At 40.3% G+C, this 14,902-nt stretch overlaps 2 protein-coding genes across 3 annotated transcripts; both read right to left on the minus strand.

Annotated features, from left to right (window-relative positions):
- Positions 1-125: 125 nt before the first annotated feature.
- On the minus strand, positions 126-6,479 carry LOC147153288 (serine/arginine-rich splicing factor 6-like). 2 transcript variants are annotated; one of them, XM_086027163.1, is made up of 6 exons: positions 6,229-6,479; positions 5,723-5,856; positions 3,137-3,255; positions 2,863-3,065; positions 2,699-2,776; positions 126-1,410 (listed from the first exon to the last, which is right to left on the minus strand). In XM_086027163.1, the coding sequence occupies exons 1-6, from the start codon at positions 6,333-6,335 to the stop codon at positions 1,017-1,019; spliced, it is 1,035 nt and encodes a 344-aa protein (XP_085883289.1). In that variant the 5' UTR covers positions 6,336-6,479; the 3' UTR covers positions 126-1,016. The 2 variants fall into 2 exon arrangements, with proteins under 2 accessions (XP_085883289.1, XP_085883280.1); XM_086027154.1 differs by having other exon boundaries at positions 5,696-5,856; positions 6,229-6,478.
- A 1,780-nt stretch (positions 6,480-8,259) lies between these two features.
- eif2s2 (eukaryotic translation initiation factor 2, subunit 2 beta) lies at positions 8,260-14,572 on the minus strand. Its single transcript, XM_086027177.1, has 9 exons — positions 14,444-14,572; positions 13,255-13,435; positions 13,043-13,143; positions 12,794-12,923; positions 11,976-12,076; positions 9,976-10,124; positions 9,824-9,880; positions 9,593-9,678; positions 8,260-8,720 (listed from the first exon to the last, which is right to left on the minus strand). Exons 1-9 carry the CDS (start codon positions 14,564-14,566, stop codon positions 8,545-8,547), a joined length of 1,104 nt encoding a protein of 367 aa, XP_085883303.1. The 5' UTR covers positions 14,567-14,572; the 3' UTR covers positions 8,260-8,544.
- Between the last annotated feature and the right edge of the window lie 330 nt (positions 14,573-14,902).

The raw sequence follows: 14,902 nt of genomic DNA on the forward strand, positions 1-14,902 counted from the left end.
TTAACACCACAGCTGCCTTTTAATCTCTTACCTAGCCTGTTAGTGAAGGCGTGCTTATTATATTAAATAATTAGCAGGATGTGTGGGCCATATCAATAACACTAAAAGCTTCACAGACCAACGAGTGAGTTTAAGACCTTTAATAAACATACAATCATAGAAAAAAAACACCATTAGTTGCCAGTATAAAGAGGAAAAATGCACAAGAATATTTCATAAATCAGGAGTTTAAGTCCACAAGTAGACCTTCTAGAGTCTAGATGCTGCTGTATTTAAGTTCGCAGGTAACAACATTGTTACACTTCCTTTTAACAAAGACCAATGCAGAAAGTAAGTGAAAAGGAAATAATGTAATGCACACAAGTTTCTGAAATGTCATACTTTTAAGTACTGTAATTCTGACAAGAGAGCACTATGCACCGCACTAGTGGTGTTCCGAACAGGGTTTTATGCTGCCGATTCTGATGCCAATCATGCATGACCGAGATTGGCCGATATAGATTCCGATCACATGCACTAGCTGCACATTAAAAGGGGGAAGGGATGCTACACTACACAGGCTGCAAAGTACGAGCTGCGGGTGATTGGGTTTGGTGATCGGCAATGAAAGGCATTGATCGACATATGCCGATCACATACAGAAATCAGTTTATCGCGATCGGTAGCCGAGCGATCGGAACACCACTATGTACAAAGGCTTAGTCAACAGTCCATTGAAGTTCTAATGAACCTGACCATTCTCCATGAAAAGAGTACATGTTCTGGGGAGAAGACCAATGCATACAAGAAGCACAACTCAGAAAATTCAAAATAAAGTTACTTTGTTTGCCCATCAACTTGGAAGCCAGTTTGATGTGTAGGACCCAGCAAATAATGCAATGAATCTTTCTTACTGGAGCTAACAACAAAAACAATGACTTAAAGCCTATGTGGACAGTCTGGAAGACAGAAACCAGAATGTCAACACTGCTTGCTCTATGTACAGCAAAGGACTCGCACTCAATGTGAATTCTGTACTAATCCTGAGAAGCTGATCTAGACCGCGAACGGGATCTTGAGCGGGAGGCCGAGCGCCTCTCTCTGGATGGGGAACGACGGTCGTCCTCACGCGGGGAAGGAGAGCGGGATGCCGATTTGGCCTCACGCTCATCGTTCCCATTCTCAATAGGGGAGGCCGAGCGGCTGCGGGACTTCTCATCGGCTTTCTCCTTGGATGGGGAACGGGAATCCCGCTCAGACTTCACCTTGGAGCGACTCTTGGAGCGGGACTTTGATCTGTGCTCGGGAGATCGGGACGGTGATTTGGACTTGGATTGCGAATGAGATTTGCGGTTGCGAGAGCACGACTTGCTCTCGCCAGACTTGGAGCGAGACTTCCTTGCAGATCTCTTGTTGCTGCACGAACCGGACCTGCATGGAGCAAAAAATGCAAAAAGCGGCTTGAGTTGACAGATAGACTTTCTGATGTTCACAAGTGCACATATTTTCTTCAGTACATAAATGTTTGAAAACTTAAAGCCACAAAAGTTGCATAAATCTGAAATTTGCTGGATTTGTGCGGAAACATTTCTGCATGTTAAAGTTGCACATACCATCATGTCACACGCTTGTTTGTCAGTAGTGCACAGAACCTCGGCCTATGCAGTTAGAAAAGATTTACACTATGTTTTTTCTTTGGCTTTTTGTTAAGGATCAGACTTGACCAGGCTGGTGTGCCAAGAGAAGAAAAACAAGAATATTAAATGAGAAGTCAAATACAAAATTCTTTACAATAATATGTCCTATGAGGCTGCACTAGTCTAAACATGATAGTCTGATTAATATTGTGGAATATTAATTATGCAACAAAATCCACCCGTATGTGTCCATCTCAGGGGAAGGCCATTTTGCCACTGTCAACCAGGGGTGGAGCTAGAATGTGGCTAATAGGTGGGCCTGGAAAAATCAGGGTCGGCCTGAATAGTTCCCTCACTGAACACAATCCTCCTGTCCCGACACATTGTATATTTAAATCAAATGACAAAATGAAAAATATGAAGTTCAAATCTTCCTTGGACAAACACAACCATGCCGTTCTTAATATTCAATACAATAAAAAAACACAACAAAGCCCAAAGTATAAAATAATTTCATAATTTACAAAAAATGTAAAAGTATATATTTTTTTCACGAATCTCTGGGCAGTCTGTCAATCTGGGTGGGCCTGCTCATACCCAGGCCCACCAGTGGGCTCTGGGCTCAGGTAACGAACAAACACGGCTTATCTTCCAAATAACACGTCCAAACCAGCAAACAGGTGAGCTGTGATTGGTGGTTACCCAAGCAACCCTGATGTCATTTTCAGTCAACAGCAAGTTGCAAAATGGCCACCCTCTGAAATAAGTAAAAACATGCACTTTTTCTGCTTACAAACGCTGTTTAGATTAGTGAGGGCGCTTAGAACATAGTGAAAAGAAAATTCTCATTTTATTTCCCCTTTACAAGAAAGTTCGTGCAAGTACTTGACTTGCAGTCTGAGTGTTTTTACATTTGATTGTTTGCAGTTAACATTATCATTAAATTCTCACAGTTAAAGATTATATTTACCAATTTTTCCATTATTTCATTCTATTATTTATTCCATTATTTGCTATGGCTTTCTTGGAAATTCCAACTTGACAAGAGCCATAGGACAGACAAATATATTGACTTTTCTCACCTAGATTTGGATCTGGAGCAACTTCTGGAGCTTCTGCTCCTACGGCTCCTGCTGCGGGAGCGACGGCGGCTTCGGGATCTGCCAAAGGCAGTATATACATTTTCATGTATTAATCCATTTTGGGGATACAGCAAAAGCAAAAAAGAGGAGAAAAGCAGTCCCACCTGGAACGGCTGCCAGAGTAGGACCTTCGCCTGCGAGGCCGGTCCGGCACCAGACGAATCTTTCTGCCATTGATGTCCGTCCCGTCCAACTTCTCAATAGCGCGCTTCATATCTGACTGGCTGCGGAACTCAATCACTCCCTCATTGGCACGCTCCTTGTGGGCGTCTGCATAAGTGACCTCACCTGCCTGACGCATAAAATCCTGGAAGGGACCGGAAAGTGAGGCCAACAGTGCAGACAAAAAGAGCTGAAAAGCAACGCTTGAAGTTGTACCTTTAGGTCCTGCCAACTGCAGCGACTGGACAGGTTTTCCACAATCAGACGATATTCGGTACGAACCGGGGGTCCGTACTTGTCCCTGCCTGTGCGGCTCCGGCTGCCGTAACTGCTACCTTTAAAAACAACAGCATGTGGACATAGTCAGAAAGACCACCGTGGCTTCAAATATTAATTGTTCAAGGTAGTGATAGAGCCTTGCCCGATATGAGGATAATTTAAGTGTGCATTTAATGAAACGGGGTCACTTTGGCGCCATAATTTAATCACAAGGCTTCAGCGCCACTGCGTGAGCTTTACAAAGTTTGGATCTTTGTGTATTTGGTGGTTGAGCTCTGCTGCAAAGACCACCACTGCAGCTTTCCCCGACAATACAAAGCCCTTTTCTTACTCTGGTTTACTGCATTTTGGTTTAACGGCATAAAACAAAAAGGACAGTGATGTTCTTTCAATATCTCCAAACCCTGTAACACAGACACACAGGAGGCATCTATAGGGGAGGTTCTTGTCGTTATTAAATTTAAAAGGGTAACAATGAGGCTAGGAAACAAAGGTTTGGTTTTCGACTTTACTCACAAAATTTGAACGATTGCAAGTTGATTACTAGAGCCGCTCCGCATGTGTTTGCTGTCAACATAGAAACCAATGGCAATCCTCACCATCACCCCTGGTCTATTGGCAAAAGGCTGATGTCATCATGGCTTCCGGTTAGGTCAGCCAAGGATCAAGGGGGGCAAAGGTCACACACACATTGTAAAGGTGAAAGCCAAGGCCAAACGGGACAGGCAGTCATCTTAGCCAGTCATCTTTAGCCTCAATGGACTCTCAGCCTCAGCCCGCAACTGGACTCTTTCAAATTGAAACATCAAGGACTTTGTTAATGTTGAATATAAAAATATGTTTAAGAAAAAAACACATCACATGAGAATATTAGTCTACTACAGATGATTCAATTAAAAATTACCCTGGTGTGGCTTCAGTGACTGATTGTGAGGTACACAAATTTGGAAAGCAAATCCACACATTCAAAACTGGAATTGTCAACTAGTGTAATTAAGTTTTTTTTTTTTCCATTTTAAAAGCTCCTCTCTTGGTCCACAAAAGCTGCTATGATCTAATCAAAAGTCAATGCTCTCTGGTTCTAAGGTGTGTCTCGCAAATTGTTGTCCCTCCCAAACAAATGATGACTCAAAACAGGTGTAACAAAGTGTGACAAAGAGTGGCGTGAACTTGACAGGGAGGTGCAACAACTCACAAGTTCTTTCATATAAGATCCAAAGCAAAAAAAAAGAAAAAGAAATACTCAACTGTTCATATGGCTAAGCACCACATGAGACAACAAATGAGATGAACACGTAAAACTTAAACAATAGTTCTGTATGGGCATGCAAATACAGTGGAACCTCAAAAAAATCCCAAATCTCCGATGTGATTTCTCAGTGATGGTGGGTGGGGTCAATTTGTGTTTGGCAATGTTCTCACGTGTCACAGACACATTAAAATGCTTTTAGCTCGCATTCCTTACCCAGCTTCCAAAATAGCAGCAAGAAGCCAGCCGCAGTGGACACTGGCAGTTGAGTGAGGAGGAAGAGGAGACGGCCAAGTACCAAAAGGAACGCATTCGTGGATGCAAACTACTGGCTGTCGATTTAAACAAAACTGGACTCTCCATCGGTCCATCAAAATTTGGAGCAGGATGAAGGCCGGTGTACTCAACTCAACCATGCCAAAAAATAGGCCATAAAAATATGTCTAATTCTTTATTCATGGACTGTTTTGACAAAAGCATCGCATAGACATGTTATTAACTCATTAACTACCAGACATTTTCAGACCCCCTTATACCCTAACATTTGAAAAATATATAAATTGCTATATTACAGATGATACGATTGTTATATTAGTTTGAAAACCTGATGTGCCCAAGAAAAAAACGAGAGCAGATTCCTAACTCATCAAGCAAATTCAACTTACATCTCTGATTTAAAAAAAGTAGTAATAATTTGTTGACCAGTGTAATGAACAACTCTTTACCTATAAATGACAGATCTTATTTGACCCTATCCTTGAGGCAGGGGCTCCAGGATTTTTTTCTCCCCCGGGGCTAAAGATAGGCTTGACCGGTACATAGGTAGGGGGCTAAGAATATAAGATAAAAATATATTTTATAATATCAAATCAAAGCTGAACTAGGGCTACAAAGATTTCTGGCAGGCAAATAGCACACCCCTTGCCCCGTTGTAGTGCCATCCCCGCTTTGCGGTTCCACTGTACCAATCAAACAAAAATTAGGAATCGTTGGACGTACCGTGAAACTACTACGCAATCCCAACGGTAACTGAAATATATCATTCTCATTTGATTACCTTAGCAAGATTGCACATATGCTCCAAATGAGTAATCGCTTAGAGCAAAACATTCTAAACGAGGCCTTCTGTGACGTCTGAGTTAGCAAGCAACAGAAAATAACCGAGAAATACTGTGTACATTGTTCATCCACACCTCCCTCCGACGTGAAAGGTTCAAGAGGCTATTGTTGTAACAGACTTCACTTACTGCGCCCATCACCCCATTGACCCCCACCGTAGCTGTCCCGGTCCCGCCGAGGCCCACGGGCATGCTCGACGATCACCCTCTCGCCGCACAGATCCTTGCCGTTCAGCTCGTACACGGCATCGTCGGCATCTCGGTTGTCCTCGAACTCCACGAAACCGTATCTGTTGAGAAGCGACGGAAATACGTAACGACATCGAATCACAAGTTCACAACTATAACAAAACAGAAAAAAATCCAAACGTGTTCGCTGGGAGGTTCCTTGCTGTTCGTGCGCTAAGCTAGCGTTAGCATGGTCGCGAACACCATGCGCCATGTTGGCCATGCGGCGTTGAACTAAAACGTCCGATAAAGTTAGCAAAACTCACTTACCGTGTAACAATATACAATGCATAACAAGAACAATATGTAAATTGTGCAAATGTTGCCTGCAAAACGAGTGCTTGAGTCGAAAGCGCTCAGTGGCTGACAAAATCAGGACGCTTCGAACATTTTGGTTGACGTTGAACCAAGCTAGGCCACAGCAAGAATCTCACCCGTTCTTCAAATCCACTTCCAAGAGCTTGCCAAAGCTGCCGAAAAACCGCTGGATGTCCTTTTCGCGGACATGGTAGCCAAGTCGTCCTATGTAAACGCGAGGCATGTTGAATCGGTCGAATCCCTTTCCGCGAAAGCTTTTTACTGCTTCTTGTTAGCTCGACTGAGGAAAAAACAAACAACAACGGCCGATTTAAAAAAAAGTGGTCGATGACGCCTGATTCTTTTCCTCAGGCCGCTGACAGCCCAAAAACAATCCAATCAGAGAGCAGCAAACGACAGATCACTTCCGGCATCAAAACTTCACATTAAAAGGCAATTTCGATTGAACGCAAACTATCCGGAATTAACGTTGTATATATCAACAACGTCCTTCTGAGTAGTCGTAATCGAATTTAGAATAGTTGCCATTTTCATTCAAGATACTTGAACAGGGCCGTCAGTCGAACCCGACGTGTAGTTATGTATCGGTGCAAGTTGTTGTTTTTCTTTCGGCTCTTCGCCTCAGGGGTCGGTATGTCGCCGATAATGCAAATGTTGAAGGACCCTTATGCTGGGATAGAGGGGGCATATACTTCAAACTTTGCACCAAATCCTTTCTGGCTCATCTCTGTTCCTCATTGCAAAATCCAATCTGGCCATCACATTTTTTTTTTCTGAGGAGTGGTTTGCATCTTGTGTATGGCTTCTATCTATATTTCTTCTCTCAGTGGATTGTGATACCTACAACCCTGCCCTGTGGAGGTTTGCAGTGATGTCACTGACTGTTGTCTTTGGGTGTCTCTAAACAGCTCTTACAATGATTCTGTCATCAACTGCTGCTGATACACTTGGCCGATCTGTTTGATGTGTGTTGCTCTGTGTAAAAGTTGTTTTTTTATTTTTTCAGAACATTCAAAAATGTTGTTTTGATTATGTCACATTTTTGTGCAATAGCTCTGATTTCCCTCTTCTCTCAGCTTCAAAATGTGTTTCCCCCAGAGAAAGCTCTCTGGTCTCCATGTTGGATTGACAGCAAATGTAATTTTTACAGGTGAAACCCAAAGCCAAAAAACAAGCACTATCTAATGTTTAAGCAGTCAATGTACAAGGCAACACCTGAGCCACTACCGATCAACACATCAGTCACATGTTCCAATACTTTTGCTCACTTGAAAAGTGGTCAGCTTCAAACAAAAGTTGCTCTGTCCTGAGTTGTTTAAAACAATTACATATAAATACCATGAAATAAAAGATGGAATTCTGAATATGTGTCTCATTCATCTTTTGAACTGAAAAAGTCTTCAGTATACAACAAAAACAAAGGAATTGACCTTGTCGTTCCAATACTCTTAGAAGGGACTGCCTATGCTTAACACATAAGAAGTAAAAAAATAAAATAAAATAAAAACTAGCAATATAAATAATGAACATTAAAAAAAAGAAAATTGTATTTTATTATTGTGATAAGCTGTTTTACATTAAATTTAGTTTGACCACCTCATTTATGTAAGACCTGGCTCATCTCTCCTTTTTAAAAATCAAATGCAGCCCCTGAGCAAATATTCATCCACTCTTCTATACTGTCTCTCATGGAAGCCCAAAATGTTTGATTTGGACTAGTTTCAGCTCCTACGAAGCTAAAATTTGGCCATCATGTGCTAAGAAATAATCTGTTTAACACTAGTGTGTGAAATAAAGATCAGACATTCTGATTCAGTGTGAACATGCACTGCGCCCAAGTCTCACAGTGACACAAGTAAAACAGCAGCCTTGTCTTGTCAATCACTACTATGGACCACTCAAGTCGGTGATCCTTGGGTTCTTAAGCAACATTAAAGTTAAATAATTATTAGTGCAACAATCAAATAATGTTTTAAAGTAACAAGCAAAACTTACTATGGCTTAGCTTACCATCACAAATGGGGTGGTTATGCATTCACCTTTGCACTTTTGAATACACACACGTCACTACATGTGCCTTACAACCGAGACCATGGATTTGGATCTTGACTGCTGCGTGAAACTGTCAGAGGACAGAACAGGGAACATTCAACTTTTGATAAATCAGATTTTATTGCAGGAATCAACAATGAGAGCAAAATGTAGAGGGTCAAAATAATCCAAATGCATTAGGCAATGTAGATGTTAGACATCCAGCCTCCCGCCCACTCGGGGCAACACACCATTATCAAGCCCAATCCCGCTGCACTTAAATGCATGAAGTCCTTTTTCATAATGGTGGAAGCTTCCTGCCGCAGCCTTGACCCTTCTGACGAGGAGTGAGGGGAAGCCAGGAGAAGAGAGGAGGAGGCAAACCCATTCTCAGTGGCCCTTCAGTTGGCTTTGGCGCGGAGTTGCGCCCTCTTGCCCGTCACGGCCTGGAAACCGGTCTTGATGCTAGCGACGGAGCAGCGCGAGTGGCACGTCTCACACTGCAGGAAATAGAGGCGGGTGTCTTTCTGCAGGATGGTCTCGGGGGAGCGACATGTGTGGCACGTCACATACTCCTCTATGGGGTGGGGGAAACGCAAATGGAGTTGAGCAAAGCATACTTCGACAGACGTCCTTAACATTGTGTACTTGTTCAATCACAAACAGGCTCCCGTACTTATTTATTAACCAACAACCAACATTCCAAGCAGATGCAAATTGTTAAAAAAGAAAAGAGCAAAACCGCAGAGTTCAAATATATAGCATCTGCTACGACATTACATTATTATTATTAGTGGCTCACAGTAATCCCTCGCCTATTCACAAATTCATCTTCTGTGTGCCCAGCTATAATCTCGATTGTTCATGCACCTGTTACAATGCTGTATTATTAATGAATTTTTACTAGGGCCCCACCGATATGGATGTTTTGAGGAAAAAAAAAAATACAGATTACCGATTAATTTTAAAAATATGCAATACAGAATACTACTGCACACATGGCAAATCTTGGATTCGGTGGAATTATTGTGAACAAAATATTAGCTAACACTTCTGCCTGTTTTTGTCTGTTCGTATGTCCCAATGTGCATAGGCAGGGTAGAGTATGTTTTAATTAGGGCGGTTTAGGTCCATTCTTGAACATGTCACAACTTCTAGGATTTGCTTGTGCAATCCCATACACGAGAGTATGAAAGCACAAGCGCTCTATCTCCTTTTGAAACTGCTTAATTAGTTTCTTCTACCCCTTAACAGGAATAGGCAAGACATTTCTTCAAAGTAAAGAAGCCAATTTCATTTTTGATCCATGTCGAGACCCTAAGTACAGATAAAAGTTGCAAACTTGCTTAAAAAAAAAAAAAAAAAAAAAAAAAAAAAAAAAAATAGACCCATGTTCTGTACACAACAGCCCATGCATTATCACAATGGGATGGTGATAACTTTACTTACTGATATATCTCCTCAAGACGTTTTCTATCTGTTTCTGTTGAAATCTTCCTTTGATCACAAGCTGGTTATTACCGTCAATGGAACCGCTGAAAGGACACAAAACAAATCAAGCCTTTGTAAAACACCAAAGAGAATAAAAAAAAGTGGCGCCCAACAATATCCTTTACCTTACATTTACTATTTGAACTGACAATACATGTAAAACAAAACACTGCAAATGTGGACACTGACCTCGTTCCAAGCTCAGCCAATAGGAAGGCGAGGAGATGTTTGGGCTGACGATGCAACCTGTGGTTAAATGGACATGAACGTACACTTGAGATATTTGTACAAGATGACGGATGGGCAGGTAGCCGTAAGATTTAAGCTTGATGGAGGCTCACAGTTTGCAGATATCTGTGAAGTTGACAAAGGAGGTCTTTTTGGTGCCCACTCGCACCACCTGAGGGGGCTTCATCACAAACTTCCTCTTCTCTCCCGCCACCATGTCAGGATTCTTTTCCCTCATGATGTTGAAAACTCTGTTCAGGAGCTGAGAGACAATTGACACACAATCAATTCTTTTTTTTTTTTTTTTTACATTTGTGTGACAATCTAAGAGTGTTAATTCACATTATACAACATCATACGACCAAGCAGCTAGTGTATGATGTTTATGTTGTTACTATTTATTCAATAAGGCGAGCTGTGCTGTCTATTCTTGACCACTAGTAGGGGCATTACAGTACCTTTAACTAGCGTTGTAGGCTGGCTAACAACGATACATAGTGCTAGGGATTATGGATGCACTGTTATTGTACATCGGTTAGTTAGGCTTTGCGGCAGACATTTTGTTTTCATCCTATGTCTTCCATGCACTCTTTCCTTCTTGCTTGATGTCGTTGCGACAACTTTTACACAGACTGGTGCGTAAGACGCAGTAACATTTATCCATATGAAAAAATGATCACTGCAAATTTCAAAGCAAACATTTTGCTTAGACTTTTTTTGTAATCAATTTATTTTGATATACTCAAGTAATTCTTGCAGCTCTAGATTAAATGACATATTAAGTATACAAAAACTCAGGCAACATGTTAACAAGGCTAATGAGTGCACAGTCATTGCATCAATTGGCTTCATTTTGCATTTCCAGACAACTTTTATTACTTCTTGCTCATCGTAGGGATGGAAATAGCGCAATAGCGTGACACTACTTGAAGTGAAGGGGACTATTCGAACAACTGTCTCTGTAAAAGTGAAACAGTAAAAAAACGAAAAAGCTTTACTTCTTTTCCTTGTCAGCATTTAGGCTGATGCTTTGGCTACAGCTGCTAGCTAGCATGTCGTGTTATTAGCTAACGCAGCTAAGGTTTGCAGAGGTATTTGTGTTGGCGATGCCAAATAATCGATCAAGTACTAAACAAACAAAAATATTTTGTTGTAGCTTGTCACACTTAACTAACAAACGGTGCTTGCAGAACTGTTGTAAAAAAGAAGTATCACACTTGAGGTCATAATGTTGTACTATATATCATTACCATGAAAATGCAGCATCACTCTCTCTACTGTTAATGACACATTTGCCACTGGGCATTAAGACTTGAGTGATGTAACCTTTTTTCCCACTTGTAAGACAGCTAAGAATGTTGAAATGGTACTTGAAAAACGGTCTTTACTGTTCAAGGATTTATGATGGCAAACCGTTTCACTCTCGAGCACATTTCCATTGTTTCTTAAAAGCGAAGACAACGCAAAAATTTTTTTTTCTTCAAGAATATGTTCTACGCAAGCCCACTAGTTGAAACGGGGCATTCTGATAAATATTGCGTTTGTGGAATAAATGTTAATCCACTCGTTTTTAGCCATCTCTGGGGCGGCCATTTTGTCTTCTGAAAATGACATCACAACTGCTAACAACGACCAATCACGGCTCAGATTCAGAAAACATGTCAGTCGTGATTGGTCGTTCTGAGCAGTTATGATGTCATTTTCAGTCGACACAAGACAAAATGGCTGCCCCCAGGAGATGGCTAAAAACGAGTGCATTTTGCTGCTTAACTTATATTCCACAAACGCAAAATTACCCAGAATGCAGTGTTTCAACTAGTGGGCCTGCTGGGAACATATTCTTGAAAAAAATATGTTTGGGTTGACTTCCACTTTAAGGAAAATTTTTTTTTGAAATGGGAACAAATCTGAGGTTGATTGGTGTCTAGGAATAAAATGTGTTCAACCTTAGCGGTTCCACTGTAAACATATTCATAACAACTGTCTAAATATAAATTATTGTCTGTACCAGAATACTGTCCTGTAATGGTGACAGTGGACAAGGTTGCTGTTAAGATTAAAAAAAAGTGTTTGGAAGGCTTTCTTTTGTGTGTGTGCATGTGTGAGTTGTTACCTCATCATACGTGTAGTCTCTTTCGGAGCCAGCCCAGGCTGGCCCTGTGGTGGAGCTAAATGAAATGCCATCGTTGTTTTTCCCCTCATCATCTTCCAGTGCTGGATAACATCATGCAAAAACAATTGCCTCATTACATACTAATAGAGTATACAGCGCACACAGAAAATACTGTAATTACAAGCACACATTTCACATACACATTTCAAAGTGCACCATTTAGGGTACTCGAGGATGCTAGTTTACACGTCGTCAAATTGACAATGGAGGGAATCGATAAGTCAAGAAATAAATAAAATCATATTCACACAATAGTAAAAGTGACAATCTATAAACAAAAATATGTTGAATTGATTCACATACAATAATGTAGAATGTAAGTTCAGTTTTTTTATGGTAAATACAGTATTTTTTTTGCTCTGTGTGTAAATAATTTACTTCTATCAACCATGTATCCATGTAATTTTTAGTTATAATTACTAACTAGCTATATTATGACAATAATGACGACAGTAATAAACAAAAAGAAAAGTTGTACATACTGCTCTTGGATTGTATGCCGTTATTTTGTGTGAGTGGTCATAATTTATTGGCCGGTTGGTCTGAACTTTACAGACATATATTTTTCGGTATTGATTTATATGTCAGATGTGCCTAAAATGGGCTTACTTGCACACATGTAATATATTTTTGTTACGTGCCCGCTTATGCGTGCATATTGGTAATAAATTCAAGTCTGTGAGTTTGATGGATCTGTGGCCTTAATGATATGTATGATTACTATTAAGTGCATTGTCTCGAACTGATAAACAAATTACCGTCATCTTTTTCGAGAGGCTCTCCTTCATCAAAATCGACTTTTTTGGCCTTCTTCTTTTTAGCAGGAAGCATCAGGTCCAGGTTGTCCTCCTCGAGAACATCACTCTGTTCTCCCTCAATTTTAAGCTCCTGGATTTAATAAATATTTTTAAAAAAAAAACTGGTTTAAATTTGAAAAAAAAAAAAAAAAGGAAACTGAAAGTGAAACAATCGTGGAAAAAGATAGGAAAAAGAGAGACATTGCTTACTTTCATCCCCTCCTCAATGTCATTATCAAACACCTTTTTGGGTTTCTTTTTCTTTTTCTTCTGGTTGAAGAAGTTCAGGTCATTCAAATCGTCAGATGTTTCTGAGAAATAGGAATGAAACTGTGACTATTCCGTATTCAACTCATAATTAATCTTCAGGGGTAAGTGCAGTAGTACATTTCATAGTTAAAACACACACAAGACATTCTAACCTTTCTTTCTGCCGTCATCTTCATCTATGTCCAGGTCCTTGTCCTCACCAGCCTCCGGTTCTGCTTCCTTTACTTCCAGCTCTTTCACCTCTTCTCCTCCCACCCCGTCTCCTTCCTCATCAAGCATGAAGGGCTTCTTCTTCTTCTTCTTTTTCTTGGTCATGTTGGGATCGAAAATCATCTGAAGGAGACAAGTGGGAATCTGAGTTAAAGGCAATCTTTGCTTGCTTGTAACATTGGTTACAATTGTATTCTTGTGTAATGACATGATTAGGGCCCGGGCCTATAAATGGCCTATTTTAGCACTTTTAAAATCAGACATTTTTTGTTGATTTTTGTTTGTTTTTTAAACACACTACAACATAAGAGAAAGAAATTGATATTCAAACACACCAACAAAATCGTCCAAAGAAATAATCTAAGAAATAGAAAAAGAAATAATTCCTGTAAAATCCAAACTCCATAAACATTAACATTATAACAACTTGTTTCTCGTCGAGCAATGATCACAAATTAACTCATATTTAAAATGAATAAAATGAAATTTTATTTGATGTAGCAGTATGGTATAAATCAAGTACAAATTAGTTTTATTTCTACTAATATGACAACAATAGTCTAATACTTTATTCTGACGGTCTTCATGCGATTTCAACTTTGTTATCGTAATTACAACTATATTCTATATTCTAATGTCACTGTAATTTATTTTTATCTGTTCTGATCAGATATCGACGATTCTGTTACTTTCAAATAGTCACATTTATTTATTTGATAGCAGCAAACTCATCACTTCATACGATAGAAAAATAACAGTATTCTGTTGTTCAAGATGTGGAATATTAAGGCTAATGCTAATGCTAGCTAACCTAGCTCACTGCACATTTCCATTCGGTTTAAGTTCTCCAGCAGCGGTGACAAGCCATATTGGCAAACCATTGTGAAAGGTGGCTTTTAGCACAATGATGTAATGTGTGATATAACAATAAAGTCAAGATTGCCACGTTGGTTTTGCGTTCTCGCGCCGTTGTTAGCTCGGCACCAGCCATGTGAGACCCACAGCGAACGGGGAGGGGTGCCGAGGCCCAAAGTCATCCTCATCTCTTATCTGATACCTCAACTCACATAGTTGATCCTAGAACGTATATTAATTGAAGTGTGTGGAAGACGAGGAAGTGGAATAACATACCTCGTCTCCGGACATGTTTGCGCGTGGACCGGTGACTAAAACCTGGCTACTTTTTGTTTCTCGGTTGGTTCTACACGGCAGGTATCTTGCGTCAGCGATCCAGACGAAATGCGCATGCGTCATCGTCACGTGACGTCATTTTGATGCGACGTTGCTTTTCAGAGGCGAAAAGTACAAAAATACGAAGTTTACTATTTATTTCTATACCTATTGACCACGAAACAAACATTTTAGTATTTATTTTACTCTTCTATGTTGGAATAGGCATATCAGCAATTGCCAGTCACTTCACTTCATTGACGAAGTCACAACTCCAGCCTAAAATGATTATATCCTCGATACGTTTTTTGCTTTAAAAGTAAATCATTCACACCATCGCGGGCCAACCTGTTCAATTTTCTGAGTACTAAAACAAAACGGTTGTGAATTGGCCACAGCACGTGGCCACAACCAAGCTAG

This window comes from Filicampus tigris, chromosome 1 (genome assembly GCF_054856515.1).
Source record: "Filicampus tigris isolate MCC_2025a chromosome 1, RoL_Ftig_1.0, whole genome shotgun sequence".
NCBI lineage: Eukaryota > Metazoa > Chordata > Actinopteri > Syngnathiformes > Syngnathidae > Filicampus > Filicampus tigris.

What these genes read in the sequence shown, in the direction of transcription:
- LOC147153288 (XM_086027154.1), bottom strand. Translation starts at nt 6,335, where the DNA reads ATGCCTCGCGTTTACATAGGACGACTTGGCTACCATGTCCGCGAAAAG. An exon ending in GAAGTGGATTTGAAGAACGG is followed by an intron (nt 5,857 to 6,228) that starts GTGAGATTCTTG and finishes GCTTCTCAACAG; the next exon opens with ATACGGTTTCGTGGAGTTCG. An exon ending in TACTCTGGCAGCCGTTCCAG is followed by an intron (nt 2,777 to 2,862) that starts GTGGGACTGCTT and finishes TGCCTTTGGCAG; the next exon opens with ATCCCGAAGCCGCCGTCGCT.
- eif2s2 (XM_086027177.1), bottom strand. Translation starts at nt 14,566, where the DNA reads ATGACGCATGCGCATTTCGTCTGGATCGCTGACGCAAGATACCTGCCG. An exon ending in GAGACTACACGTATGATGAG is followed by an intron (nt 10,125 to 11,975) that starts GTAACAACTCAC and finishes ATTGTCTCTCAG; the next exon opens with CTCCTGAACAGAGTTTTCAA. An exon ending in CGTCTTGAGGAGATATATCA is followed by an intron (nt 8,721 to 9,592) that starts GTAAGTAAAGTT and finishes CCCACCCCATAG; the next exon opens with AGGAGTATGTGACGTGCCAC.